The 27302-nt window shown below is 45.8% G+C and overlaps 1 protein-coding gene across 1 annotated transcript; it reads left to right on the plus strand.

The window, feature by feature from the left end:
* LHX5 (LIM homeobox 5) lies at nt 1-26954 on the plus strand. The gene is made up of 5 exons (XM_070762297.1): nt 1-173; nt 6039-6262; nt 8986-9263; nt 18797-18962; nt 26593-26954. Exons 1-5 carry the CDS (start codon nt 1-3, stop codon nt 26952-26954), a joined length of 1203 nt encoding a protein of 400 aa, XP_070618398.1.
* The last annotated feature ends 348 nt before the right edge of the window (nt 26955-27302 follow it).

Raw genomic sequence — 27302 nt, forward strand, 5'->3', positions numbered from 1 at the left:
ATGATGGTGCATTGCGCCGGGTGTGAGCGGCCCATCCTGGACCGCTTTTTACTCAACGTCCTGGACCGGGCCTGGCACATCAAATGCGTTCAATGCTGCGAGTGCAAATGTAACCTCACCGAGAAATGCTTCTCCCGCGAAGGCAAGCTCTACTGCAAGAACGACTTTTTCAGGTGAGGGGGCCCTTCTCTCTTCCCCCCTCCCCGTCTCCTCGGGCGCTCCCCCTTCTTTCTCCCCCAAGGAGGGTGGCGTCCCCCGTCCGTCCGTTTCCTCCCCCCCCCGCAAATTTGCAACTGGCCCCTTTCAAGTCCTGCTTCCCCCCTCGCTGGGTTTCTTCCGACGCCCTTTCGCGGGTGCCTCCCTCGTGCCTCGCTTTACCTCCTGTCAAGCTCTGCCCTGCCCGTTTCCTCCGAGGCTGGGGCCTGAGCCCTTCGCCCCAAACGGCGAGGCTCGGAGGCAGCCCGGGGCAGCGAAATTCAGCGCGGTGGCGGGTGGAGGGGCGCGTGGGGTGGGAGGGGGAGAGGCAGCACACAGAGAGAGAGGACAAGAGAGAGGACAAGAGAGAGAGGAGAGAGAAAAAGGAGAGAGAAAAAGAGAGGGAGGGGAGAGGGGGGAGAGAGAGGAAAAAGAGAGAGAGAGAAAGAGGGGGGAGAGAGGAAGAGGAAGAAAGGAAGAGGGGGGGGAAGGAACCTTATGAAGAATGTGGCTTTTTTTCTCTCTCAGGTGGTTCGCGAGACTTAGCAAGCTAACCTGGCTTAGGAAAGGCGTAAATGCCGTTAGATCCCACTGCGCTGGCTTCCCAAGCACCTGTGGTTTGCCATGCCCAAACGAGAGAAAGGGAGAAAGAAGGATGGAGGGAAGGAGGGGGAGAAAGGGAAAGGGAGAAAAAGAAGAAGAGAGAGGGGAAGAAGGGGAAAAGGAGAAAGAGGGAGGGAGGGAAGGAGAGAGGGGGAGGGAGAAAGAGAGAGGGGGATAGAGAGAAGAGGAATGGGAGAAAGGGAGAGAGAGAAGGAGAGAAGAGGGAGAGAGAGAAGGAGAGAAGAGGGAGAGAGAAAGTGAGAAATAGGGAAACATGGAAGGAGAGAGGGAGGGAGAAAGAGAGAAAGGGGGAGAGAGAGAAAGGGAAAGAGGGAAAGAGGGAAGGAGAGAATGGGATAGAGGGAGAAAGAGAGAGAGGGAGAGAGAGAAAGAAAGGGAAAAGGAGAAAAGGGAGTGAAGGAAGGAGAGAGAGAGAGAAGGAAGGAGAGGAAGAGAAAGAGAGAGGGGGCCGGATTTGTCTATTGATGTTCTTAGTTTCAGCTTACTCGACGGCATAGCATCCCTGTGCCATCTCCAAGAGCCTCTCCTTCCACGCCCCAACCGGGACCCCGAGCTCTGCCCACGCGAGGGAGATCCAGCTCCGAAGAACCCCGTTTCCCTCCTCCTTTCCCACCCCACCCCTCCGCCCCATTTCCCCGGCCCCGCGGCTGGCTAGCACCCGCCCTACTGGGCACTTTTGCCTTTGGCGGGGGGCGCGCAAGCCTGAACGGCAAAATCGGGTCCGGCCAAAATTGTTTACCTGTGGCTGGCTTGTCGGGGCAGGCAGAGGGCGCGTGGGGTGGGTGGGTAGATAGGTGACGGGACCCGAAGCCCTTAATTCAGGGGAAAATTAAAAAAAAAACCAACACTAATTCAAGGGCCTGGAATTCGGGAGCTGCTCTCCGCGCGCCCCAATACTTACCTCTAGCCGGGCTGATCTCCCCCACCCCGCGCCAATTAACTGCCAGCTTATCCCACGCGCGAGAATCCACGCCCCCCATTCGCTCCCCCCATACAAGAGGGAGGGGGCAATGCCCCCAGGCCCCAAACTCTTGGGGCTTTGATTCCCCTCCCCAGATTCCAGATTGGACCCAGATTGTTGGGGTTTGCAATAACGCTGATTCTACAAACCGCTTGGAGAGGGCTGCGAAAGCCCCGCGAAGCGGTCTATAAGTCTAAGGGCTATTGTTTCTTATCATTTATTAATTGGACCTGTGTGCCGCCCTTCTCCGTAGACTGGGGGCGGCTCACAACACACACATATAAAGCAATATACAATAAAACGTATTGCTATATACTTCTTTGGAACGAGACTCCTTGGTTAGAAAGCGCCCAGGCCTGCAACCCTGAAGATGGGGGCGCGGGGGGAGGTGGCATTTTTTTTGGGGGGGGGGGTGTTGTAAGGAACCTCCTGGTTCTTTTCTCCTCCGGTGTCAACTTCTATATTTGGGGGGGGAGAGAGAGAAATGCTATTTGCTTCTATTATTTGCATTTCATTTGTTTATTTGGACTTCTATGCCCCCCCCAACTCCCAAAAGACTCTGCATTGTATTTTAATTTTTTTCTATACCGTAGGTATTTTGGGGGGGGGGGGAGAGAAATGCAATTTCCTTCTATTATTTGCATTTCATTTGTTTATTTGGACTTCTATGCCCCCCCCAACTCCCAAAGGGCTCTGTATTGTATTTTAATTTTTTTCTATACCGTAAATATTTGGGGAGGAGAAGGATAAATGCTATTTGCTTCTGTTATTGCATTTCATTTATCTATTTGGACTTATATGCCCCCCCCCAACTCCCAAAAGACTCTGTATTATATTTTAATTTTTTTCTATACCGTAAATATTTTGGGGGGGAGAGAAATGTTATTTACTTATTGCATTTTATGTGTGTATTTGGATTTATAGGCCGCCCAACTCCCAAAAGACTCTGTATTATATTTTAATTTTTTCCTATATCGTAAATATTTGGAGGGGGGAAAGAGAAATGCTATTTGCTTCTATGATTGCATTTTATGTATTTATCTGGATTTATAGGCCGCCCAACTCCCAAAGGACTCTGTATTTTATTTTATTTTATTTTTTTTAAAAGGTCTCCCCTTGTCTTGGAAAGAGAGGCTCTCTGGGGGTTTTCAGCGGTGGGGGGGGCGTGTGTGGACGGGAAAGAGGGGAGGGAGACCCCGATATAGATATGGTAATGAAGGCCCGCGTCCTAATTGAAGGGGACGGGTTGGGATGCCAAGGGGCCCTTTTCTTACTTAAATACGCGTTTTGTTTTGCCAACAAGCAGCCCGGGGTGGGTGAGTCGGGGAGGGGGGTGTAGAATCGGCCGCTCCCTTCCTTCTCCCCCCACCGACGTTGCAGAGGGGCGCGAAGGTAGCCCACCCGCAATTGTTTTGAGAAAAGAGCCCCTTACACCTCACAATCCACAATTAAAACCCCATTTTTTAAAAAAATGCAAAGCGTTTTTCGACTGTAAATGAGTTAGAACGCGCCCCCCTCCCCGATTAAGGGCGAGGGGAAGATTGGATAGGGGGGCGAACAAGAGAAGGGGGGGCACCGCTGAGATCCGCGGGTGTTTGGGCCCCAGGCGACGGCATATGAATAGGCGAGGAATTAAGCCGGCTTTGCACATGTAAACGGGCTCTTAGGACTATTCCGAATTCTTGGAATAGCCCCCCCATCTTCTTTCTCTAGATTTCTCTCCCCCCCCATCTCTTTAAAAAGCCTCCAAACGCCACGCAAAGAGTGAAAATAATTCCCCCTTTTTTCCCTATTTTTTTTAAATGCATAGTCTGTAATTTTTATTTCAAATTTGAATTTTAGTTCAAGGAAAGGGTGCTTGGCGTGGGGATGGAGGGCAAATAAAGGAATCTGGATCTCGGCTTCTACCTTTTGAGGATTGTTTTATGTTTTATGCCCGGATTGGAGCCTGCGAGGGAAGAAATCAAAAGACACCGCCGGGATTTTTTTTTTTTTAATATACATATATATTTTAAAAACGGAATAAAATCCAATCCTTTTTTGCGTTTAGGCGCAGAGGGGAGAAATACGCACTTCTACCCAGGCTGGAAAAAACCAATCTTCTTTAAAAATAATAATATACACACACACAAATGAAATTCGCACATCCAAAATAGGACGCGCCTTTCTCTAGGAACTAGATCCGAATCCAGAGAGCTGGGTTACCAACGAATTTTAAGCTTGGAGCAGCGCGATATTTGGAGAAGCGAAGCGCTCTTTCACCTCGGCTTTTGCGCGGAGCGGCGTCCCCTTGGATCAGGCCTATTCTTGAGCGCATTAATTCCCTTATAAACTATATTATAAATTGTAAATGGTATCTCTCTATCTCTATATATAGATATAGATTTTATGCGCTCAACCCGTCCAGGATTATTATTATTATTTTACAAGTCGGATCACCCAACGTCATTATCACGGACATCATTATCAATTTTTTTCCTTTCTGCAGGGCACAAATTGGACCATTTTTTAAAGGAGAAAGGGAAAATGTTCCTTCGAGCCTTGCATATTCTCTTCTCCTTAGACATTAGTGGCACGGTTTTCTCCTTATTGTAATTTAATTTAATTTAATTTATTATTTTATTTCCTTTATATTTTATTTTATTCTATTCTATTTTATTTTTATTGCAAACCGTTTCCATCAAGTGGCGCAGAAATACACGAAAAGCACTAAAGAAGGACCGAGATTTTTGGCGGGGTTGGGTGGGGGAGAAGGAAACGCTTCCTGGCCCGAGTAGAAAAAGGGTTCGATCCACCTGATCTGTTTCGAATTGGTTCGGCACAATTCGGGTTGTGGAAGGTTTCTTTGTCGGGGTGTGTGTGCAGGTGTGTATGAGAGAGTGGGGAGAGAAAGTAAAAACGAGAGTAGAGCGAATGAGAGGAGGGGGGACAATGAAGAGAGAGAGAGAGAGAAAACGAGAGGAGTAGAGAGAATGAGGGAGAACAAGAGAGAGAAAGAAAGGAGAGAGAAAACGAGACAAGTAGGAGAAAGAGAGAGAATGAGAGCGGAACAAGAGAGAGAGAAGGAGAAAAAGAGAAAATGAGAGAACTAGAAATAATGAGAAAGAGAGAAAACCGAGAGAACTAAAAAGAAAGAGATATATAGAGAAAGACGGGGAGACGGAAAAAGAGAGAGAGAGAAACGAGAGAAGTAGAGAGAATGAGAGGTGGAGAAAACGAAAGAAATGAGAGAAAGGGAGAGAAAGAGAATGGAACAAGAGAGAGAGAAAGAAAAGAAGAGAAAACGAGAGAACTAGAAAGAGATAGAGAGACAGAGTGGGAGAGAGAGAGAAAAAACGAGAGAGAATGAGGAGGAACAAGAGAGAGAAAAAAGAAAATGAGACAAGTGGAGAGAAAGAGAAAGAATGAGAGGTGGGGAAACGAGAGGAATGAGAACGGGAGAGAATGAGAGCAGAACAAGTGAGAGAGAGAGAGAGAGAAATGAGAAAACTAGAAAGAATGAGAGGGAGGGAGATGGAGATAGAGAGATAGAGAGAGAATGAGAGAAAACGAGAGAACTAAAAAGAAAGAGAGAAAGGGAGGGAGGGGGAAACGAGAGAAGTAGAGAGAATGAGAAAGAGAGAATGAGAGAAAAAAGAGAACTAAAAAGATAGATAGATAGATAGATAGATAGATAGATAGATAGATAGATAGATAGATAGATAGATAGATAGGGAGGGAGGGAGGGAGGGAGGGAGGGAAAACGAGGGAATGAGAAAACGGGAGAAGTAAAGAGAATGAGAGAGAGAGAATGAGAGAAAACGAGAGAACTAAGAAAAGAGAGACAGAGGGGGGAGGGAGATGGAAAACGAGAGAAGTAGAGAGAATGATGGGGGACAAGAGAGAAAGAAAGAAGAAAGAAAACGTGACAAGTAGAGAGAGAGAGAGAATGAGAGAGGGAAAAAGAGAGGAATGAGAGAAAGGGAGAGAGCGAGAGCGGAACAAGAGAGAGAAAATGAGAGAACTAGAAAGAGGGAGAGGGAGAAAGAGGGAGGGAGGAAGAGGGGGGGAGAGAGCAAACTACTCCCCTCCCGATCTATCCTAAAGGCCCCTGAAACGGCTATGGGTTAACTCGGGCGCTCTGGAGATCCGCATTCCCAACTCCCGGTGGAAGAAACTTGACCTCAGCGGGCGGGTCCTGCTCCTTTCTTCCCCCTCGCCATCCCGGGATGATCCCTATTTTTTTTTTGTAATCGATTCCTCTCCGGTTTTTTTCCAGGAAGTTTGGGACGAAGTGCGCGGGCTGCGCGCAGGGCATCTCCCCTTCGGATTTGGTCCGCAAAGCTCGGAGTAAAGTTTTCCACCTGAACTGTTTCACCTGCATGGTGTGTAACAAGCAGCTCTCCACGGGGGAGGAACTGTACATCATCGACGAGAACAAATTCGTCTGCAAGGAGGACTACCTGAGCTCCACCAGCTTGAAAGAAGGCAGCCTGAACTCAGGTGAGAGGCTGCCTACCCCCCCCCCCCCGCCTCCTCACCGCACCAAAAATCTTCGGCCCTGCCTCTGGGTTCGAATCCCAGCAGAAGGAGAGAGAACTGGGATGTATTTTGGTTTTGCTGCCGGATTTGTCATGTTTGGTGGTTCAGTGGTTAGAGTGCAGTACTGCACGCTATTATTCCATTCGATTGCATTCTATTCTATTCTATTTCTTCCTTCCTTTCTCTCCTTTCCTCCCTCCCGGCCTTCCCTTTCCCTCCTTCCTTCCTTCCTTCCTTCCTTCCTTCCATGCTTCTGCTCTCCCTCCCACCGTCCCTCCCTCCCTTCCCTTTCCCTTACCTCCCTCTTTCCTTCCTGCCTTCCATCCTTCCATCCATCCATTCTTCCACTCCCCCTCCCTCCCTTCCCTTTCCCTCCTTCCTGCCTTTCTTCCATCCATCCATCCTTCCATCCTTCCATTCTCCCTCCTCCTTCCTTCCTTCCTTCCATCAAATTATCCTTCCACTCTCCCTCCTCCCTCCCTCCCTTCCCCTTCCCTTCCTCCTTCCTTCTTTCCTTCCTTCCTTCCATCCATCCATCTATCCATCCATCTATCCATCCACTCTCCCTCCCTCCCTCCTCCCTATCTTCCTTCCCCCTTCATTTCTTCCTTCATCCCTCCTTCCATTCCTGCTCCCCATTTTCCTTCCTTCCTTCTCATCTTCCTTCCTTCTTCCCTCCCTCCCTCCCCATCTTCTTCCCTTCCCATCTTCCTTCCTTTTTTCCTTCCTTCCCTCCCTTTCCATCTTCCTTCCCATCCTCCTTCTTTCCTTCCTTCCTCCTTCTTCTCCATCTTTTTTCTCCCTCCCTTCCCATCACCCTCCCTTCCTTCCCTCCCTCCCTCCCTTTTCACCCCTTTCATCTTCCTTCCTTCCTTACCGCCCTCATATCTCTTCCTTCTTTCCCTCCCTCCCTCCTTCCTTTCCCCCTATTTCAATAGGACCAGGATGACATTTCCACCAGCAGCCTCCCAAGCTCATCACAATAGACTTCCCATCATTAAGTCAGACGCCCTGGCTGAGTTTCCTTAGACTTGTGGTCCAAAATAGCTCCAGAGCACCAGCTGGCGATGGCTTTTCCCAAACAGCTCGGTGGGTTGGCTGCTGCTACCCTCTGCTTTCCAAACTCTCCTCGTTTTTTCCCCCCCACCGCTTTATTTGTTTGGCAGATTCATTAATGAATCAATTAATTGATTGCCTTCCCACTGCCTTCGGGCTCCTCTGTCTTCTCAAAACAACTTCCATGCTTCTTTCCCTGGCCCAGTTTTCTCCCTGGGTTCTTCTTCCCAAGGAAAAATCAACAGTAGGGATCTCAACGGATAGCAAGATGAACTTGGCCGTTCATCCTGGCAGGGGTGGCGGGGAGTCAAAAGGAGGACCTGTTTGAAGACCTGTTGGTTGGTGGTATTTTCCCCTTTCTTTCCAAGTATTATCTGGTGGTTCCCTTGCATAGAAACATAGGTTGACGGCAGAAAAAGACCTCCTGGTCCATCTAGTCTGCCCTTATCCTATTTTCCGTATTTTATCTTAGGATGGATATATGTTTATCCCAGGCATGTTTAAATTCAGTTACTGTGGATTTACCAACCATGTCTACTGGTTCCAAGCATCTACTACTCTTTCAGTAAAATAATATTTTCTCACACATTGCTTCTGATCTTTCCCCCAACTCACCTCAGATTGTGCCCCCTTGTTCTTGGGATCATTTTCCTATTAAAAACACTTCCCTCCTGAACCTTATTTAACCCTTTAATGTATTTAAATGTTTCAATCATGTTCCCCCCCTTTCCCTTCTGTCCTCCAGACTATACAGATTGAGTTCAGGAAGTTCATTATCTCATTCTGGGACCCTAGCCAGCCGATAAGGCTTTCTTAGCAATATGGCAAAGCCGTTAAAAGACTTTAGTTTCATTTTGAAAAGATTTTAACTGTAAATATCTCTTGTACATAGTACAGTGGTACCTCTACTTATGAACTTAATTCATTCCGTGACCAAGTTCTTAAGTAGAAAAGTTTGTAAGAAGAAGCAATTTTTCCCCTAGGAATCAATGTAAAAGCAAATATTGTGTGTGATTGGGGAAACCACAGGCAGGGTGGAGGCCCTGTTTCCTTCCAGGAGATTCCTAGAGAGACCCCATGGAGGTTTCTCCCCACCTTTTCAAGTCCTGTTTCCTCCCAGGAGATTCCTAGAGAGGCCCCACAGAGGCTTCTCCCCACCTTTTCCGGCCCTGTTTCCTCCCAGGAGATTCCTAGAGAGGCCCCATGGAGGCTTCTCCCCACCCTTTCAAGTCCTGTTTCCTCCCAGGAGATTCCTAGAGAGGCCCCATGGAGGCTTCTCCCCACCTTTTCTGGCCCTGATTCCTAGAGAGGCCCCATGGAGGCTTCTTCCTGCCTTTTCCAGTTACAGTTTCGGAGGCTCAGGTTTGTAAGTGGAAAATGGTTCTTGAGAAGAGGCAAAAAAAATCCTTGAACACCTGGTTCTTATCTAGAAAAGTTTGTAAGTAGAGGCATTCTTAGGTAGAGGTACCACTGTAAAACCTTTATTATTTAAAACTGGTGGTGTGCATCTGGTTTCTGGGGGGCTCGGTGCTGGAGCAGAACAACTTTTGGCTAAGCTCTTCCCATGATGCTACTTGCTCTTTCTTTCCTCCACCCTATTGACCATTCTACCTTTTCCCACCCAACAGTTTCTTCCTGTACCGATCGAAGTTTATCTCCGGACATTCAGGACCCCCTGCAGGATGATACAAAGGAGACAGACAATTCCACTTCCTCGGATAAAGAGACCACCAATAACGAAAACGAGGAGCAGAACTCTGGAACCAAAAGAAGGGGACCTCGGACCACCATCAAAGCCAAGCAGCTGGAGACCCTCAAGGCGGCTTTTGCAGCCACCCCGAAACCCACCCGTCATATTCGGGAACAGCTAGCTCAAGAAACGGGGCTCAACATGAGAGTCATCCAGGTAAGAATATATATATATATATATTTGGCTATGTGAGAGTTTTGAAGAGGTCCAGCTGGAAATGGCAAGATCATACTTGGAGTACTGCATCTGATTCTGATGAAAGAAAGAAAGAAAGAAAGAAAGAAAGAAAGAAAGATAGAAATATAGAAAGAAAGAAAGAGAGAGAGGGAGAGAGGGGGAAGGAAGGAAGGAAGGAAAGAAAGATAGATAGATAGAAAGATAGAAAGAAAGAAAGAAAAAAGAGGTAGGGAGAGAGGGGGAAGGAAGGAAGAAAAGAAAGAAAGAAAGAAAGAAAGAAAGAAAGGGAAAGGAGGAGGAGGGGAGGGTGGTGGTTGTGGTGGAGGAAAAGGAGAAAGAAAGAAAGAAAGAAAAAAGGAGTGAGGGAGGGAAGGATGAAAGAAAGAAAGATAAAGAAGGGGAAGGGGAGGGAGGTGGTGGTGGTATCCTTCCCCTGGAGTGGGGAGAGAATGGAAATTTTGCAGTATCCTTCCCCCAGGAGTGGGAAGGGAATGGGGATTTTGCAATATCCTTACCTTGGTGTTGAGCAAGAATGGAGATTTTGCAATATCCTTCCCCTGGAGTGAGGGGGGAGTGGAGATTTTGTAGTATCCTTCCCCTAGAGCATGGAAGGAATGGAGATGTTGAAATATCCTTACCCTGGAGTTGAGTGAGAATGGAGATGTTGCAGTATCCTTCCCCCTGGAGTGGGGAGAGAATGGAGATTTTGCAGTATCCTTCCCCTGGAGTGGGCAGAGAATGGAGATTTTGCAGTATCCTTCCCCTGGAGTGAGCAGAGAATGGAGATTTTGCAGTATCCTTCCCCTGGAGTGGGGAGAGAATGGAGATGTTGCAGTATCCTTCCCCTGGAGTGGGGAGAGAATGGAGATGTTGCAGTATCCTTCCCCTGGAGTGGGGAGAGAATGGAGATTTTGCAGTATACTTCCCCAGGAGTGGGGAGAGAATGGAGATGTTGCAGTATCCTTCCCCTGGAGTGGGGAGAGAATGGGGATGTTGCAGTATCCTTCCCCTGGAGTGGGGAGAGAATGGAGATTTTGCAGTATCCTTCCCCTGGAGTGGGCAGAGAATGGAGATTTTGCAGTATCCTTCCCCTGGAGTGAGCAGAGAATGGAGATTTTGCAGTATCCTTCCCCTGGAGTGGGGAGAGAATGGAGATGTTGCAGTATCCTTCCCTTGGAGTGGGGAGAGAATGGAGATTTTGCAGTATCCTTCCCCTGGAGTGGGGAGAGAATGGAGATTTTGCAGTATCCTTCCCCTGGAGTTGAGTGAGAATGGAGATTTTGCAGTATCCTTCCCCTGGAGTGGGGAGAGAATGGAGTTTTTGCAGTATTTTTCCCCTGGAGTGGGGAGAGAATGGAGATGTTGCAGTATCCTTCCCCTGGAGTGAGAGAGAATGGAGTTTTTGCAGTATCCTTCCCCTGGAGTGGGGAGAGAATGGAGATGTTACAGTATCCTTCCCCTGGAGTGGAGAGAGAATGGAGATGTTGCAGTATCCTTCCCCCTGGAGTAGGGAGAGAATGGACATTTTGCAGAATCCTTCCCCTGGAGTGGGGAGAGAATGGAGATTTTGCAGTATCCTTCCCCTGGAGTGGGCAGAGAATGGAGATGTTGCAGTATCCTTCCCCTGGAGTGGGGAGAGAATGGAGTTTTTGCAGTATCTTCCCCTGGAGTAGGGAGAGAATGGACATTTTGCAGAATCCTTCCCCTGGAGTGGGGAGAGAATGGAGTTTTTGCAGTATCCTTCCCCCTGGAGTAGGGAGAGAATGGAGATGTTGCAGAATCCTTCCCCTGGAGTGGGGAGAGAATGGAGATGTTGCAACATCCTTCCCCACAGAACCAGCAGTAAAAAAAAATGGAAACCCAAGATTCTGCAAGGAAACAACCAAGTTCAGAGATCACCAAGGATCCCTCAGTTGGATCTTCATAGATGGACCTCGTCTTTTGTGCCTGACACAACCGCTCTTATGAAGCGTATGCTCTGGGAACTTTTCAGAAAGAGCCACCTTTACCTCCATTGTCACACACAAACAGCACCTTAGATTAGATTAGATTTATTGGATTTATATGCCACCCCTCTCCGCAGACTCGGGGTGGCTCACAACAATGGCAAAAACAGTACATAGTGACAAATCTAATATTTACCAATCTAATTACAGTTTTAGGTTAAAAAAGTCATAAAAGCAACCCCAATATATATAAAAAACAAGCACACAATCAATCATACACCAAAACAACATGGGCAAGGAGGAGATGTTTCAATTCCCCCATGCCTGACGGCAGAGGTGGGTTTTAAGGAGTTTACGAAAGGCAAGGAGGGTGGGGGCAATCCTAATCTCAGGAGGGAGCTGGTTCCACAGGGTCGGAGCCACCACAGAGAAGGCTCTTCCCCTGGGTCCCGCCAGACGACATTGTTTAGTCGACGGGACCCGGAGAAGGCCAACTCTGTGGGACCTAACCGGTTGCTGGGATTTCAGGTGTATTGATCTGGAAAGGGTCTTTGCTGCTGAGTGATCTCCAAGGATTTTTCTTCCCTTCCCCTCCCCCCTCCAAGAAATGAAGAACCATCCAAAAATGTTTGACAGCGAGCTTGTCAAACTGTGGGAGTCTTTGGGTTCCTGTCCAGAAGGATTTTTCTTTTATTTTTTACAGTCAGCCATCCTTCTTCATTATTTGTCTTCTAGGAAATGTTTTGAGAGCCAAAACCTTTGCTGCTTTAATTAAGAACGGGAAAGCCACCTTAACAAAAGCCAGAATTTGCAGGAGTCTCAGCCAGGAGGAGGGAGGGATTGAAGAATGGGAGCAGATGACATGTCTATCAGATAATTAGGTTTTCTTGGAGAGAGAAATCGTGGGTACAGACACAGCAGAGGTGGGATTCAGCAGGTTCCAGTAGGGGAGATTTTGAGTAGTTCGGAGAACCGGTAAGTACCAACCCAGATTGGCCCTGCCTCCATGTATTCTCTGCCTCCCAAATCCCTGCTGATCAGGAGGAAATGGAGATTTTGCAGTATCCATCACCTGGAGTGAGAAGGGAATGAGGATTTTGCTGTATCCTTCCCCTGGAGTGGGAATAGGGATTTTGCAGTATCCTTCCCCTGGAGTGGGAATAGGAATTTTGCAGTATTCTTCCCCTGGAGTGGGAATGGAGATTTTGCAGTATCCTTCCCCTGGAGTAGGAATAGGGATTTTGCAGTATCCTTCCCCTGGAGTGGGAATAGGGATTTTGCAGTATCCTTCCCCCCGGTGTATGGAGGGAATGGAGATTTTGCAGTATCCTTCCCCTGGAGTGGGGCGGGAATGAGGATTTTGCAGTATCCTTCCCCTGGAGTGGGGCGGGAATGAGGATTTTGCAGTATCCTTCCCCTGGAGTGGGGCGGGAATGAGGATTTTGCAGTATCCTTCCCCTGGAGCGGGAATAGGGATTTTGCAGTATCTTTCCCCTGGAGTGGGGAGGGAATGAGGATTTTGCAGTATCCTTCCCCTGGAGTGGGGAAGCATGGGGATTTTTCAGTATCCTTCCCCCGGAGTGTGGAGGGAATGGAGATTTTGCAGTAGCCTTCCCCTGGAGTGGGGAGAGAATGGAGATTTTGCAGTATCCTTCCCCTGGAGTGGGGAGGGAATGGAGATTTTGCAGTATCCTTCCCCTGGAGGGAGGGAAGGGAGATTTTGTAGTATCCTTCCCCTTCCATGCCCACCAAGCCATGCCCAAAGAACCGGTAGTAAAACAAAAATTTGGATTCCACCACCACGGACTAGGCAACATTCTCCCAACTCTCCCAACTTTTAAGACTTGTGACTTCAAGTCCCAGAATTCCCCAGCCAGTATGGGTGGCTGATGGAATTCTGGGAGCTGAAGTCCACGATTCTTAAAAAGCTCCCAAGTTTGGATTAGCCCGACTTCTCGTATTCATAGACGCCCCCAAATTAGTTCCACAAGATGGGCCAATTTCCACCGTCGCTGGTTAGCTGATGATTCAATGAATCTTGTGAATGCAACACCCCACTTTCTTAAATCATTAGCTCGGCTGGAAATAACCAGAGTGAAATTAATTTATGACTAGCAAAGGGGAGTGAGAGACCGGGCTGGTGTATTAAATGTGTTTTTCGTACAAGAGAAAGATTTCAGCTAAAACCAGGTGGCGAGTGGAAATCGCACATGAATTAGGAAAGGAATGGCGTTTCTGCCCTTGAGCTCTTGTGACCGAAGTCCTCGACTTATGGCGATAAATGTGAGCCATAAATGTGAGTCGGCTGTCTAGCATCTGAATTTTTTTATTATTAAACATAATTTTTATTTATAAACAAACACAAAGACATACAACAAGACAATCAAAACATTAAAAAATTTGGACAATTTGTTATGTGACCTGCATTACAGTTCTAACCATGTTTCTTTCCCATTACACAAGTCTTATTCACACAATATACACCAAATCCTAGCAATGATCTTAATCAGCTGTACCTTTTTTTAAAAATTCCCTTTTATATCCAAAACGCTGACCTTTATTTTCTGTTCTGCCAGCGTGTTTCAACCGCCCGTAATTACAGGGTAATTAGTCCAGGAAGACACACACCACACGATAAAAGGAAAACCCAAAATTTTTATCAACAGAAAAACAGAAGCAGCTCCCTTTTTAAATTTCAAAGGGATTTTCTGGTACACACAAGGCACAGGTGAAATGCAATCCAATTGCTCACCCAATAACTGGGAAATTGAGTCCAATTCTAAAATCCAGCGAGTCCACACACAATCTTGAAGAGCACGAAAACCACGATCTTGACGAAACAATGAATCAGATAAACTGCCATGAGGCTAAAACACCAGGCTGCCCTTTTATCTTTAGCACTAATTACAGCAGCCCCACCCAACCACAGGTGGCCTCATTTTCTCTTGTAATAATCCTTCAGTTGTTGTCTCCTATGCATCACTCTACGCATGCGTGGATGTGTTATTAATTCTTGTTCAGAATCCAAGGATGATGCAGATGATTGATCTCCACCTGGGCTATCTGCCAAACTCCCCTCTTTCCTGTCATGCTTCCTTGGTCAGAGGAGGCTTCGTCGGCAGATTCCATCGGGAGCAAAAGAGGCCTGCGGCATGTGGATGTCTCCTCCACATCCACCTCCACATTCCTTGGGGCAGGAACTGGGCCAGAGCTAACCACAACACTTTCCAAGTTTCTTGCTACTTATTAGGTCTCCTTTTCTTTTTTTCCCCCTTTTCCCCATCCGATTATAAAATTTATCCCAGCAGCTAATAAATTCTTCCTTGTCTCTGTTTTTTATTTTTTTGGTAATCCTGTCTGTTTCCGCACATGATATTATTTTTACGATAACGTCTTCTTCTTCCGTATAGTTTCATTTTTCCAGTTTTGTGCAATTAGTCTCTTCGCATGTGAAGAATTAAATACAATTGATCTTTATCAAAATGTTTTCGAGCTATACCTAGTAAAAATAGTTCTACTTTTTTCTCTAATATATCTTCTAACCACATGGTTGTAAGTGTGAAAAATGGTCTTATGTCACATTTTACAGGGCCGTGGTAACTTTGAATGGTCGTTAAATGAATTGTTGTAAGCCAAGGACCAGGAGTACCTGAATTAGTTAATTGACATGGCTTCCAAAATTTAAATCAAATTCTCTTGTTTCTATTTTCCCCCAAAATTAACCAATTACTACGTAATACATACGTATCTCTTAGTTTTCTATCCAATCATAAAACTTCCCCCAAATTTTATAATAACCCGAGTCTTGTTTATCTTTAAGTTTCAAAGCCTTCCGTCATTTCAAGGTTGGTAAAATGAGGACCTGGATTGGGGAGGGGGTTATATGCCCACTCTGTAAACCGCTTAGAGCAGAGGTAGGCAAAGATGGCTCTTCTATGAGTTGTGGACTGCAACTCCCAGAATTCCTGAGCCAATGAGCTGAGGAATTCTGGGAGCTGAAGTCCACATGTCATAGAAGAGCCATCTTTGCCTACCCCTGGCTTAGAGAATCCTTAAAGCGTCATGGAGCGGTATATAAATCTAAGCGCTATTGCTATTGTTATTCCCATTGCTAGAAACAAACAGCTTGGGCGACTTTCTGACATTGCATTGGCAGTTCTGTGTTAGCAAAAACTTCAGAAGAGAAGGATTTAGGGGTAGTGATTTCTGACATTCTCAAAATGGGTGAGCAGTGTGGCCGGGCAGCAGGAAAAGCAAGTAGGATGCTTGGCTGCATAGCTAGAGGTATAACAAGCAGGAAGAGGGAGATTGTGATCCCGTTATATAGAGCGCTGGTGAGACCCCATTTGGAATAATACTGTGTTCAGTTCTGGAGACCTCACCTACAAAAAGATATTGACAAAATTGAACGGGTCCAAGGACGGGCTACAAGAATGGTGGAAGGTCTTAAGCATAAAACGTATCAGGAAAGACTTCATGAACTCAACCTGTATAGTCTGGAGGACAGAAGGAAAAGGGGGGACATGATCGAAACATTTAAATATGTTAAAGGGTTAAATAAGGTCCAGGAGGGAAGTGTTTTTAATAGGAAAGTGAACACAAGGACAAGGGGACACAATCTGAGGTTAGTTGGGGGAAAGATCAAAAGCAATGTGAGAAAATATTATTTCACTGAAAGAGTAGTAGATCCTTGGAACAAACTTCCAGCAGACATGGTTGGTAAATCCACAGTCACTGAATTTAAATTTAAACGTGCCTGGGATAAACCTAGATCCATCCTAAGATAAAATACAAAAAATAGTATAAGGGCAGACTAGATGGACCATGAGGTCTTTTTCTGACGTCAGACTTCTATGTTTCTAAGCGAAGTCAATGGGGAAGCCAGGTTCACATATTAGCCTTGTTCCACTCAACAACCGTGGGCGAGAAGGGTCGTAAAATGGGTCAAACTTCACTTTGATGATCCTAGGGTCCAGGATTATTCTTATTTATGGTACTCACAGGGTGTTGAGGTCATAGGGAGCTAGGTGGCGCCGTGGTTGGGATGCGGTATTGCAAGCAAACTCTGCCCACAGCCTGAATTTTGTCTCATGAATAGCTTTATAGCATTTATGTACCGCTTCGTAGTGCTTTTGCAACCCTCTCCAAGCGGTTGACAGAATCAGTCTCTTGCCCCCAACAATCTGGGTGCTCGTTTGACCCCCCTTGGAAGGATGGAAGGATGAGTCAACCTTGAGCCGGTGGTGAGATTTGAACTGCTGAAATTTACAGCTAGCAGTTAGCAGAAGGAGCCTGCAGGGCTGCCTTCTAACCTCTGCGCCACCCCGGCTCTTAAGAGGAAGGAAGGAAGGAAGGAGGGAGGGAGGGAGGGAGGAAGGAAGGAAGGAAGGAAGGAAGGAAGGAAAGAAAGAAAGATAGATAGAAGGAAGAAATAGCAATTTCATTTAGACTTATATACCGCTTCGTAGTGTTTTTGCAGCCCTCTCTAAGCGGTTGACAGAGTCAGCCTCTTGCCCCCAACAATCTGGGTCCTCCTTTGACCCACCTAGGAAGGACGGAAGGCTGAGTTGACCTTGAGCCGGTGGTGAGATTTGAACTGCTGAAATTTACAGCTAGCAGTTAGCAGAAGGAGCCTGCAGGGCTGCCTTCTAACCCCTGTGCCACCCCGGCTCTTAAGAGGGAGGGAGGAAGGAAGGAAGGAAGGAAGGAAGGAAGGAAGGAAGGAAGGAAGGAAGGAAGGAAGGAAGGAATAGCAATTTCATTTAGACTTATATACCGCTTTGTAGTGCTTTTACAGCCCTCTCTAAGCGGTTTACAGAATCAGGATATATTGCCAATCTGGGTCCTCCTTTGACCCACCTCAGAAGGATGGAAGGCTAAGTCAACCTTGAGCCGGTGGTGAGATTTGAACTGCTGAACTACAGCTAGCAGTTAGCTGAAGTAGCCTGCAGTGCTGCACTCTAACCACTGAGCCACCCCAGCTCAGAATAATCTTCCACCAGGAGGATTATGGGCCCATTCTCAACATGCACTTAACCCAGGTCGGGAATTGATCCCTTTGCTAAGCTCACCCAACGCCAACCGCCAACTAACCCAACAGGAGGCCTTGTCAAATTCCTATCCGTTGTCACCTCTTTTCCCTCCGCACAGGCATTCAAGATTAGCCCAGCTTAGTTGGTGGCTTGAATGCAACAGTCCACGTGCAAAAAAAAAAAAATAAATGCAGTTGTACTGATAGAAGAAAATATTGATAGCTCAGGGTTGAACTTGATGGTCTTGCAGATGTTTCATCGCCAAACTAGGTAACATTGACAGTGCTAGAAAGAGTGGGGTTTGTGGGGGGTAGAGGAAAAGGAGGAGGAGGTTGAGGAGGAGGAGGAGGAAGAGAGGAGGAGGAAGAGGAGGAGGAGGAAGAGGAGGAGAAAGAGAAGGAAGAGGAGGACAAAGAGGAGGAGAAGAAGAGAAGGAGGAAGAGGAGGAGGAAGAGGAGGAGGAGAGGAGGAGGAGGAGAGGAGGAGGAGGAGGAGGAGAAGAGGAGGAGGAAGAGGAGGAGGAGAAGAGGAGGAGGAGGAGGAGGAGGAGGAGGAGAAGAGGAGGAGGAGAAGAGGAGGAGGAAGAGGAGGAGGAGAAGAGGAGGAGGAGGAGAAGAGGAGGAAGAGGAGGAGGAGAAGAGGAGGAGGAGGAGGAGGAGGAGAAGAGGAGGAGGAAGAGGAGGAGGAGAAGAGGAGGAGGAGGAGAAGAGGAGGAAGAGGAGGAGGAGAAGAGGAGGAGGAGAAGAGGAGGAGGAGGAGGAGGAGGAGAAGAGGAGGAGGAGAAGAGGAGGAGGAAGAGGAGGAGGAGAAGAGGAGGAGGAGGAGAAGAGGAGGAGGAGAAGAGGAGGAGGAGGGGAGGAGAAGGAGCTTGATTGTTTTTTTGCTGATGTTTTAGTACCCAACTACGTAACATATTCAGTGCTAGGAAGGAATGGGCTTTGCAGAGTGGAGGATGAAGAGGAGAAGGTAATATTCTTCTAGAGTCTAGACCCCCCCCCGGTTCCTAACATGGGGCCCACACCCCACCGGGGGGGGGGGGTAATTTGATTTTAAACCAAGTTAATGGCCTTTTTAGGCTTCCTCCACATGAGTAGGAGTTCACTTTTTGAATAGTAAGACTTCTATGTCACTGGGGCTAGGTGGCATGAGGATTTTAGGTGGAGCATGAACAAAACGAGGTTGGGAACCACTGGTCTAGACCTTTCACTACCAAGCTACGTAACATCATCAGTATATCCAGTTGCTTTCTAGGAAGGATTCGTCTCATTTCCCAATTCTATTGTTTCTTCAGGAATAGGACCAGCCTCTCCCTCAGTCCCATTTTAATAATAATAATAATAATAATAATAATAATAATAATAATAATAATAATAATAATAATTTATTAGATTTGTATGCAGCCCCTCGCCGTAGACTTGGAGGTGTGTTACTGGAGAAACTGGGAATGGGTGGGATTGGCGGGGTTTTAAAGGATGGTGTGGCTGCTCAGAGACCTTCATCTTACCACCATCATCTTCCGAACTCTTCTCAACAGGTTTGGTTCCAGAACCGACGCTCCAAAGAGCGAAGAATGAAGCAACTGAGCGCTCTGGGTGCCCGGAGACACGCGTTCTTCCGGAGTCCTCGGCGCATGCGCCCTCTGGGAGGCCGCCTGGATGAATCCGAGATGCTGGGCACGGCTCCTTACAGTTACTATGGAGGTAAGACGCTTTCTTCTCCTCCAATGGGAGGTGTCTCCTTCAAGGGCGACATTATTTCCTCTTGCTTACGTTCTCCTTGGTTTCTATTAACCCTCCCTTAAGTCGGGGAGGACGAATGTCAGCCCTTTTGTAGATGGCTTTATTTCCAAGTACAGTGGTACCTCTACCTAAGAATGCCTCTACTTACGAACTTTTCTAGATAAGAACCGGGTGTTCAAGATTTTTTTGCCTCTTCTCAAGAACCATTTTCCACTTACAAACCCGAGCCTCTGAAACTGTAACCGGAAAAGGCAGGGACAAGCCTCCCTGGGGCCTCTCTAGGAATCTCCTGGGAGGAAACAGGGCCAGAAAAGGCAGGGAGAAGCCTCTGTAGGGCCTCTCTAGGAATCTCCTCAGAGGAAACAGGGTCAGAAAAGGTGGGGAAGCCTCCGTGGGGCCTCTCTAGAAATCTCCTGGGAGGAAACAGGGCTGGAAAAGGCAGGGAGAAGCCTCCGTGGGGCCTCTTTAGGAATCTCCTTGGAGGAAACAGGGCCGGAAAAGGCAGGGAAGCCTCCATGGGGCCTCTCTAGGAAACTCCTGGGAGGAAACAGGGCCAGAAAAGGCAGGGAGAAGCCTCTGTAGGGCCTCTCTAGGAATCTCCTCGGAGGAAACAGGGCTGGACAAGGTGGGGAAGCCTCCGTGGGGCCTCTCTAGGAATCTTCTGGGAGGAAAGAGGGCTGGAAAAGGCAGGGAGAAGCCTCCGTGGGGCCTCTCTAGGAATCTCCTGGGAGGAAACAGGGCTGGGAAAGGCAGGGAGAAGCCTCTGTGGGGCCTCTCTAGGAATCTCCTGGGAGGAAACAGGGATGGAAAAAGCGGGGAGAAGCCTCTGTGGGGCCTCTCTAGGAATCTCCTGGGAGGAAACAGGGCCTCCACCCTCCCTGTGGTTTCCCCAATTGCACATTATTTGCTTTTACATTGATTCCTATGGGAAAAACTGCTTCTTCTTACAAACTTTTCTACTTAAGAACCTGGTCAGGGAAAGAATTAAGTTCGTAAGTAGAGGTACCACTGTACAGGTCTTTAGAATTTGAGGGGTTTGGTTCTGGTTAGGTTTACAGCATGCTTCCATCGTGGTTTGTTGGCTTAGCCATCATCGCTGGGCTCCCCGCCGTTGCAAAGCCGTGGACTCAGCGAGATCAGGGTGTGCAGGAGGCACTTGGCCACAAACAAGTGAAACCCGCAGCAGGTGTGCACAGTGTTGTCAATTCAGCTTTTTGAGTTTGAAGCATTTGGTTTGTTTTTGCTCAATTTGAAAATTTAGGGAGACTAGGATACATCTATTTCGGCCTTATTTTGGCCTCAGCAGCTAGCCATACCCTCACTGGGACTTGAACTATCTATTTGCTCAAAATAGGGGCTACTTCTTGGTCCGCCCAAAGGGGAAAGTCAATATTTGGAATATTAAAACTTCTTAGGCAAGTTTTGCCATGATGGAAAAATAGTGTTTTCAAGTGAGCTTTTTCTTCACTATTCCTTGTTAGCTTTTTTTGGAAGGAGTGTTGTAATTTGTGATTATTGATCCCATACCATAAAGTCAGTGTCAACTGTAAGGTTTTCTCCAGCCCAAACAGGTTTTCAGGTCCCTCATCCCTACTATAATTTATTTATTTTATTATTTTTTATGCCGCCCTTCTCCTTAGACTCAGGGCGGCTTACAACATGCTAGCAATAGCACTTTTTAAACAGAGCTAGGCTATTGCTCCCACAATCCGGGTCCTCATTTGACCCATCTCGGAAGGATGGAAGACTGAGTCAACCTTGAGCCGGTGATGAGATTTGAACCGCTGACCTGTAGATCTAGCAGTCAGCTTTAGTGGCCTGCAGTAGAGCACTGTTTCAACTCAGCACCTTTGCTTCTGGCCTCTTTCCTTCCAATTCCCCCAAAATGGAGTTTTCTCCATAAAGTTGGGCCTTCACACGATGTGTCCTAAATAGGGTAATTTAAAACTGGTCATTTGGGTCCTCCAGCAAAAATTCTGGGTTTATATGTTGAAAGATAGATTTCTAGTCTGTCCATGATATTTTCAGGAGTCCTCTCAAACTCCAAAGTTATCCTACTTCGTTTGAAGTCCACCTTTTCGCTTTTACAGAGAATAGAATAGAATAGAATAGAATAGAATAGAATAAATAGCATAGCATAGCAGAGAAGAGAAGAGAAGAGAAGAGAAGTGAATAGACAGAATAGAATAAATAGCATAGAATAGAATAGTTAGAATAGAATAGAATAAATAGCATAGCATAGCATAAAAGAGAAGAGAAGAGAAGTGAATAGACAGAATAGAATAAATAGCATAGAATAGAATAGATAGAATAGAATAGAATAAATAGCATAGCATAGCATAGAAGAGAAGAGAAGAGAAGTGAATAGACAGAATATAATAAATAGCGTAGCATAGCATAGAATAGAATGGAATGGAATAGATAGAATAGAATAAATAGCATAGCATAGCATAAAAGAGAAGAGAAGAGAAGTGAATAGACAGAATAGAATAAATAGCATAGAATAGAATAGATAGAATAGAATAGAATAAATAGCATAGCATAGCATAGAAGAGAAGAGAAGAGAAGTGAATAGACAGAATATAATAAATAGCGTAGCATAGCATAGAATAGAATGGAATGGAATAGATAGAATAGAATAAATAGCATAGCATAGCATAAAAGAGAAGAGAAGAGAAGTGAATAGACAGAATAGAATAAATAGCATAGAATAGAATAGATAGAATAGAATAGAATAAATAGCATAGCATAGCATAGAAGAGAAGAGAAGAGAAGTGAATAGACAGAATATAATAAATAGCGTAGCATAGCATAGAATAGAATGGAATGGAATAGATAGAATAGAATAAATAGCATAGCATAGCATAAAAGAGAAGAGAAGAGAAGTGAATAGACAGAATAGAATAAATAGCATAGAATAGAATAGATAGAATAGAATAGAATAAATAGCATAGCATAGCATAGAAGAGAAGAGAAGAGAAGTGAATAGACAGAATATAATAAATAGCGTAGCATAGCATAGAATAGAATGGAATGGAATAGATAGAATAGAATAAATAGCATAGCATAGCAGAGAAGAGAAGAGAAGACAAGACAAGAGAAGAGAAGTGAATAGACAGAATAGAATAAATAGCATAGAATAGAATAGATAGAATAGAATATAATAAATAGCATAGCATAGAAGAGAAGAGAAGTGAATAGACAGAAGAGAATAAATAGCATAGAATAGAATAGATAGAATAGAATAAATAGCATAGCATAGCATAGAAGAGAAGAGAAGAGAAGAGAAGAGAAGTGAATAGACAGAATAGAATAAATAGCATAGAATAGAATAGATAGAATAGAATAGAATAAATAGCATAACATAGCATAGCATAGCATAGAAGAGAAGAGAAGTGAATAGACAGAAGAGAATAAATAGCATAGAATAGAATAGATAGAATAGAATAAATAGCATAGCATAGCAGAGAAGAGAAGTGAATAGACAGAAGAGAATAAATAGCATAGCATAGCATAGCATAGAATAGAATAGAATAGAATAGAATAGAATAGAATAGAATTCTTCATTGGCCAAGTGTAATTGGACACACAAGGAATTTGTTTTAGGTGCATATAATCTCAGTGTACATAAAAGAAAAGATACATTTGTCAAGAAATGTGGTACAATACTTAATGATTGTCATAGGGGTCAAATAAGCAATGAGTAAACAATCAATATTAATAAAAATCTTAAGGATACAAACAACAAGCTACAGTCATAGGTGGGAGGAAAAGGATGATAGGAATAATGAGAAAAATCTAGTAGTAATAGTAGTGCAGACTTAGTAAATAGTTTGACAGTATTGAGGGAATTATTTGTTTAGCAGAGTGATGGCGTTCGGAAGAAAACTGTTCTTGTGTCTAGTTGTCTTGGTGTGCAGTACTCTGTAGCGACGTTTTGAGGGTAGGAGTTGAAGCAGTTTGTGTCCAGGATGCGAGGGGTCAGTAAATATTTTCACGGCCCTCTTTTTGACTCATGCAAGTATACAAGTCCTCAATGGAAGGCAGAGTGTCAAAATATCATTGTTTTTTATTTTGGTTGGTAGAGAAATTTCACAGTTTCTGAGGGTCTTGATGGCTGTTCTGGTCTACTACAAATTTCTGGACTATTTGAGTCCTTTCCTATTAATGGTTGATCCTAAAAGTCAGAAGTTCACCACCTTCATAACTTCACGGTGGATTCTAAGGCTTGGAGATGTCATTCATTTGGCCTTCTTTCTTTTTTTGAAATATTTTTATTGAATTTTTTTAAAAAATGACAAACAACGACATACAACATTAAACACTCAAGGAGCTGCCGTTGCTCCGCTTATCTTAGAAGTCTAACTACTACAAAAAATAAAAACCTAACTATAATCAGATCAATACAAAAATAGCATACATTTGTATTAGGTATTTATTAAATTTAACTCTATATGTTAATTTAATTACTTTGTCTGGAGAATACTTATTCAAAAAATATAATATAATGAATAGCATATCTAAGTTTATTCTACTATACACATTTTTTTTAAACTATTAAACTCTGAGGGTCTTGATGGCTGTTCTGGTCTACTACAAATTTCTGGCTGAGGGTCTTGATGGCTGTTCTGGTCTACTACAAATTACTACAATATTTGAGTCCTTTCCTGCTGATGGTTGATCCTAAAAGTCAGAGGTTCTCCACCACCTTCATAACTTCACGGTGGATTCTAAGGCTTGGAGATGTCATTCATTTGGCCTTCTTGATAGCTGATCTTATTCTCATATTTCCCCCTCTCTGGGCTCCTTGACTTTTATTGCTAAAGTAAATTGGATTTCTAGATCCAGATATTGTCATTAAAAAGGCAGCATCACCATGCGTGCAAACTGAAGAGTAATAGATGGAGCTTGTGATCTGTTTGTGCACAAGTGTGCAAACCCAGAGAGGTAATAACCGAAGCTTGTGATCTTTTTGGGCACAAGTGTGTATTGTGCCTTTTGATAAATGTTCACTAAAGTGAGATGCTCGTGCATAAGTGGGCAAACTGGAGAGGTAATAGCTATAGCTTGTGAATGTGCTTGCCTAGTTATAAATGTTCACTACAGTGACATGCTTGTGCACAAGTGTGCAAACTGGAGAGGTAATAGCTGTGGTGTGATCTGATCGTGCACAAGCTTGTGTGCCAAGTTATAAATGTTCACTAAAGTGATTTACTTGTGCACAAGCATGAAAACTGGAGAGGTAATAGCTGCAGTGTGATCTGATCGTGCACAAGCTTGTGTGCCAAGTTATAAATGTTCACTAAAGTGATTTACTTGTGCACAAGCATGCAAACTGGAGAGGTAATAAATGCAGCTTGTGACAGGTGTGTGTGCCTAGTTATAAATGTTCACTAAAATGATATGTGTTTGCACAAGTGTGCAAACTGGAGAGGTAATAGCTGGAGTCCATAATCTGTGCACATGCGTGCCTAATTATAAATGTTCACTAAAGTGATACACTTGTGCACAAGTGTGCAAAACCAGAGAGGTAATAAATGTAGCTTGTGACAAGCGTACGTGCCTAGTTATAAATGTTCACTAAAGTTATATGTTGGTGCACAAGTGTGCAAACTGGAGAGGTAATAAATGCAGCTTGTGACAGTGTGCGTGCCTAGTTATAAATCTTCACTAAAGTGATATGTGTTTGCACAAGTGTGCAAACTGTGTGCAAGTGTGCAAACTGGAGAGGTAATGGCTGGAGTCCATAATCTGTTTGTGCACATGCGTGCCTAGTTATAAATGTTCACTAAAGTGATATGCTTGTGCACAACTGTGCAAAACCAGAGAGGTAATAAATGCAACTTGTGACAAGCGTGCATGCCTAGTTATAAATCTTCACTAAAGTTATATGTTGGTGCATATATAAATGTAATAAATGTAGCTTGTGATCTGTTCGTGCACAAGCGTGCATGCCTAGTTATAAATGTTCACCAAAGTGTATTTGTTTTGGCAAAGCACCGCCGTGCAACAGGGCCAAAAGTTGCCCATATATTTTAAGTGTGAATGCGTGCCTCACTATCTCAGGGACAGCTTCAACCAAGGGAGTGGGCCTCATGAATGAGTCAACCTCGTTTGTGCTTCCTGAATCAGGTTTTGATTGTTGTCCCCTTTTGTGTGTTTTCACACCTGTGTTTCCAAACAGAGAACCTGACTGAGGCAGAGAAAGATAGAGAGGGAGGGGGCAAAGAGAGAGAAAAGAAAGGAGGGAGGGAAAGAGAGAGAAAGACAGAGATGGAGAGACGCCCAGCGAGAGAGAGAGAAAGAGAGGGATGATGGAAAAGAAAGAGAGAGAGGGAGGGAGGGGTGGAGGGAGACCCAGAGAAAGACAGAGAGAGGAAGACAGAGAGGGAGGGGGAAAAAGAGAGAAGGAAGAGAAACAGATAGACAGACATACAGAGACAGAGAGAGGAAGGGGGAAAGAAAGAGAGGGAGAAAGAGAGAGAAAGAAAAAGAGACAGAGAGGGAGGGGGAAAGAAAAAGGGAGGGGGAGAAAGAGAGAGAGAAAGAATGAAGCACACCTGTTTGGTCAGGGTCAGCTTTTCCAGCTGTGCAGTAATACTGGACTCACTCTGGGGGTCTACATATCCAGGGATAAGCCAAGGGGGCTTCATGATGGACTGCAAAGCCTGGGTTTTTTTTTTTCAAAAAGCGCTGCCTTCTAATCCCATTGGTTCCACACAAAAAGCTGAGACCAGGCTCCTGATCTTTCTTGCGCCCCCCCCTCCCCACCTTTCCACTCCCCCAAGGTTTCTCCTCCTCCTCTGCCCTCCTCCAGATGTGGCCTTGGTGGAAGTCAGTTGCTTTTTGTGAGGTCCTCAAATCCGTTTCTTTTCATGGGGTGCAAATGAATTAGAGGGATGCAATTCAGTTCCTTTTTGTGGGGTGCATATCAATTATTTGTGGGTGCAAATCAATTCTTTGTGGATGCAAATCAATTCAAGGGATGTAGCTCAGTTCTTTTTTGTGGGGTGCACATAAATTCAAGGGGTGCAATTTAGTTCCCTTTTGCATGGTGCATATCAATTCTTTATGGGGTACAAATCAATTCGAGGGGTGCAATTCAGTTCCTTTTTGGGGGGGCAACTTAATTTTTGTCAGGTGCAAATCAATTCTTTGTGGGGTGCAAATAAATTCAAGGGATGCAATTCAGTTCCTTTTTCTGGGGTGCATATACATTCTTCAGGGGTGCAAATCAATTTGAGGGGTGCAATTCAGGTTTTTTCGTGGGGTGCAAATTAATCCTTTGTAGGTTGCAAATCTATTCACGGGATACAATTCAGTTCCTTTTTGTGGGGTGCATGTCAATTCTTTGTGGGGTGCAAATCAATTCTTTGTGGGTGGGGCACCTATCGATAATTTGTGGGATACAAATCAATTTTTGTGGGCCCCCTATCAATTCTTTGTGGGGTGCTAATCATTTATTTGGGGGTGCAAACATTCTTTGCGGGTGCAAATCCATTCTCGGGGTGCAACGGAGGGAAGAGCCGGCTGTCACTCACCTCCTCTCTGCTCTCTTCCCCCCCCCGACCCCCCCCCCATCCCTCCACAGATTACCAAGGCGATTACTACGGCCCCGGGAGCAACTACGACTTCTTCTCGCACGGCCCCCCGTCTCAGGCGCAATCCCCGGCCGACTCCAGCTACATCCCGACCTCGGGGCCCGGCTCCACGCCGCTGGGGCCCCTGGACGCCCCCTTGGCCGGACACCACCCCTCGGACAACCAAAGGTACACGGATATGATCTCCCATTCCGACACGCCCAGCCCGGAGCCTCCCGGCCTGCCGGGGTCGCTACACCCCATCCCAGGCGAAGTCTTCAGCGGGGGTCCCAGCCCCCCTTTCCAAATGTCGGGGTACAGCGGAGCCCTCTCGCATTCCAACCAAGAGCTCAGCGAAGCCGCTGTCTGGTAGAGCGCCCCCACCCGGGAGAAGGGGGGCGCTCCAGACTTCTACTCCAAGTCCCCTCCAAGTCGGACCGAACCCTCTTTCCACCCGGAGGTGTTAGAAAGGGGGGGGGGTCTTCCCTCGGAACCGCCTTGTCCTCGGAGTGGGGGTCCAGTAGAGACGCTTGGAAGTTCTGGGAGGGGGCGTCCAGCTGGGGACGGGGGCCTTCGGCCAGCCGCCCACCTCCGATTTTCATCACCACTCTTGGTTTTCTTGGACCAAAGTAGAACCCGCTCCTTTTATTTCGAAGACTTGGGAGGATGAGGATGGAGAGAGAGGAGGGGGCTTCGCTTCCCCTGGACCCCCCCATTCCTC

This window comes from Erythrolamprus reginae, chromosome 10 (assembly GCF_031021105.1).
Source record: "Erythrolamprus reginae isolate rEryReg1 chromosome 10, rEryReg1.hap1, whole genome shotgun sequence".
In the NCBI taxonomy this organism is placed as follows: domain Eukaryota; kingdom Metazoa; phylum Chordata; class Lepidosauria; order Squamata; family Dipsadidae; genus Erythrolamprus; species Erythrolamprus reginae.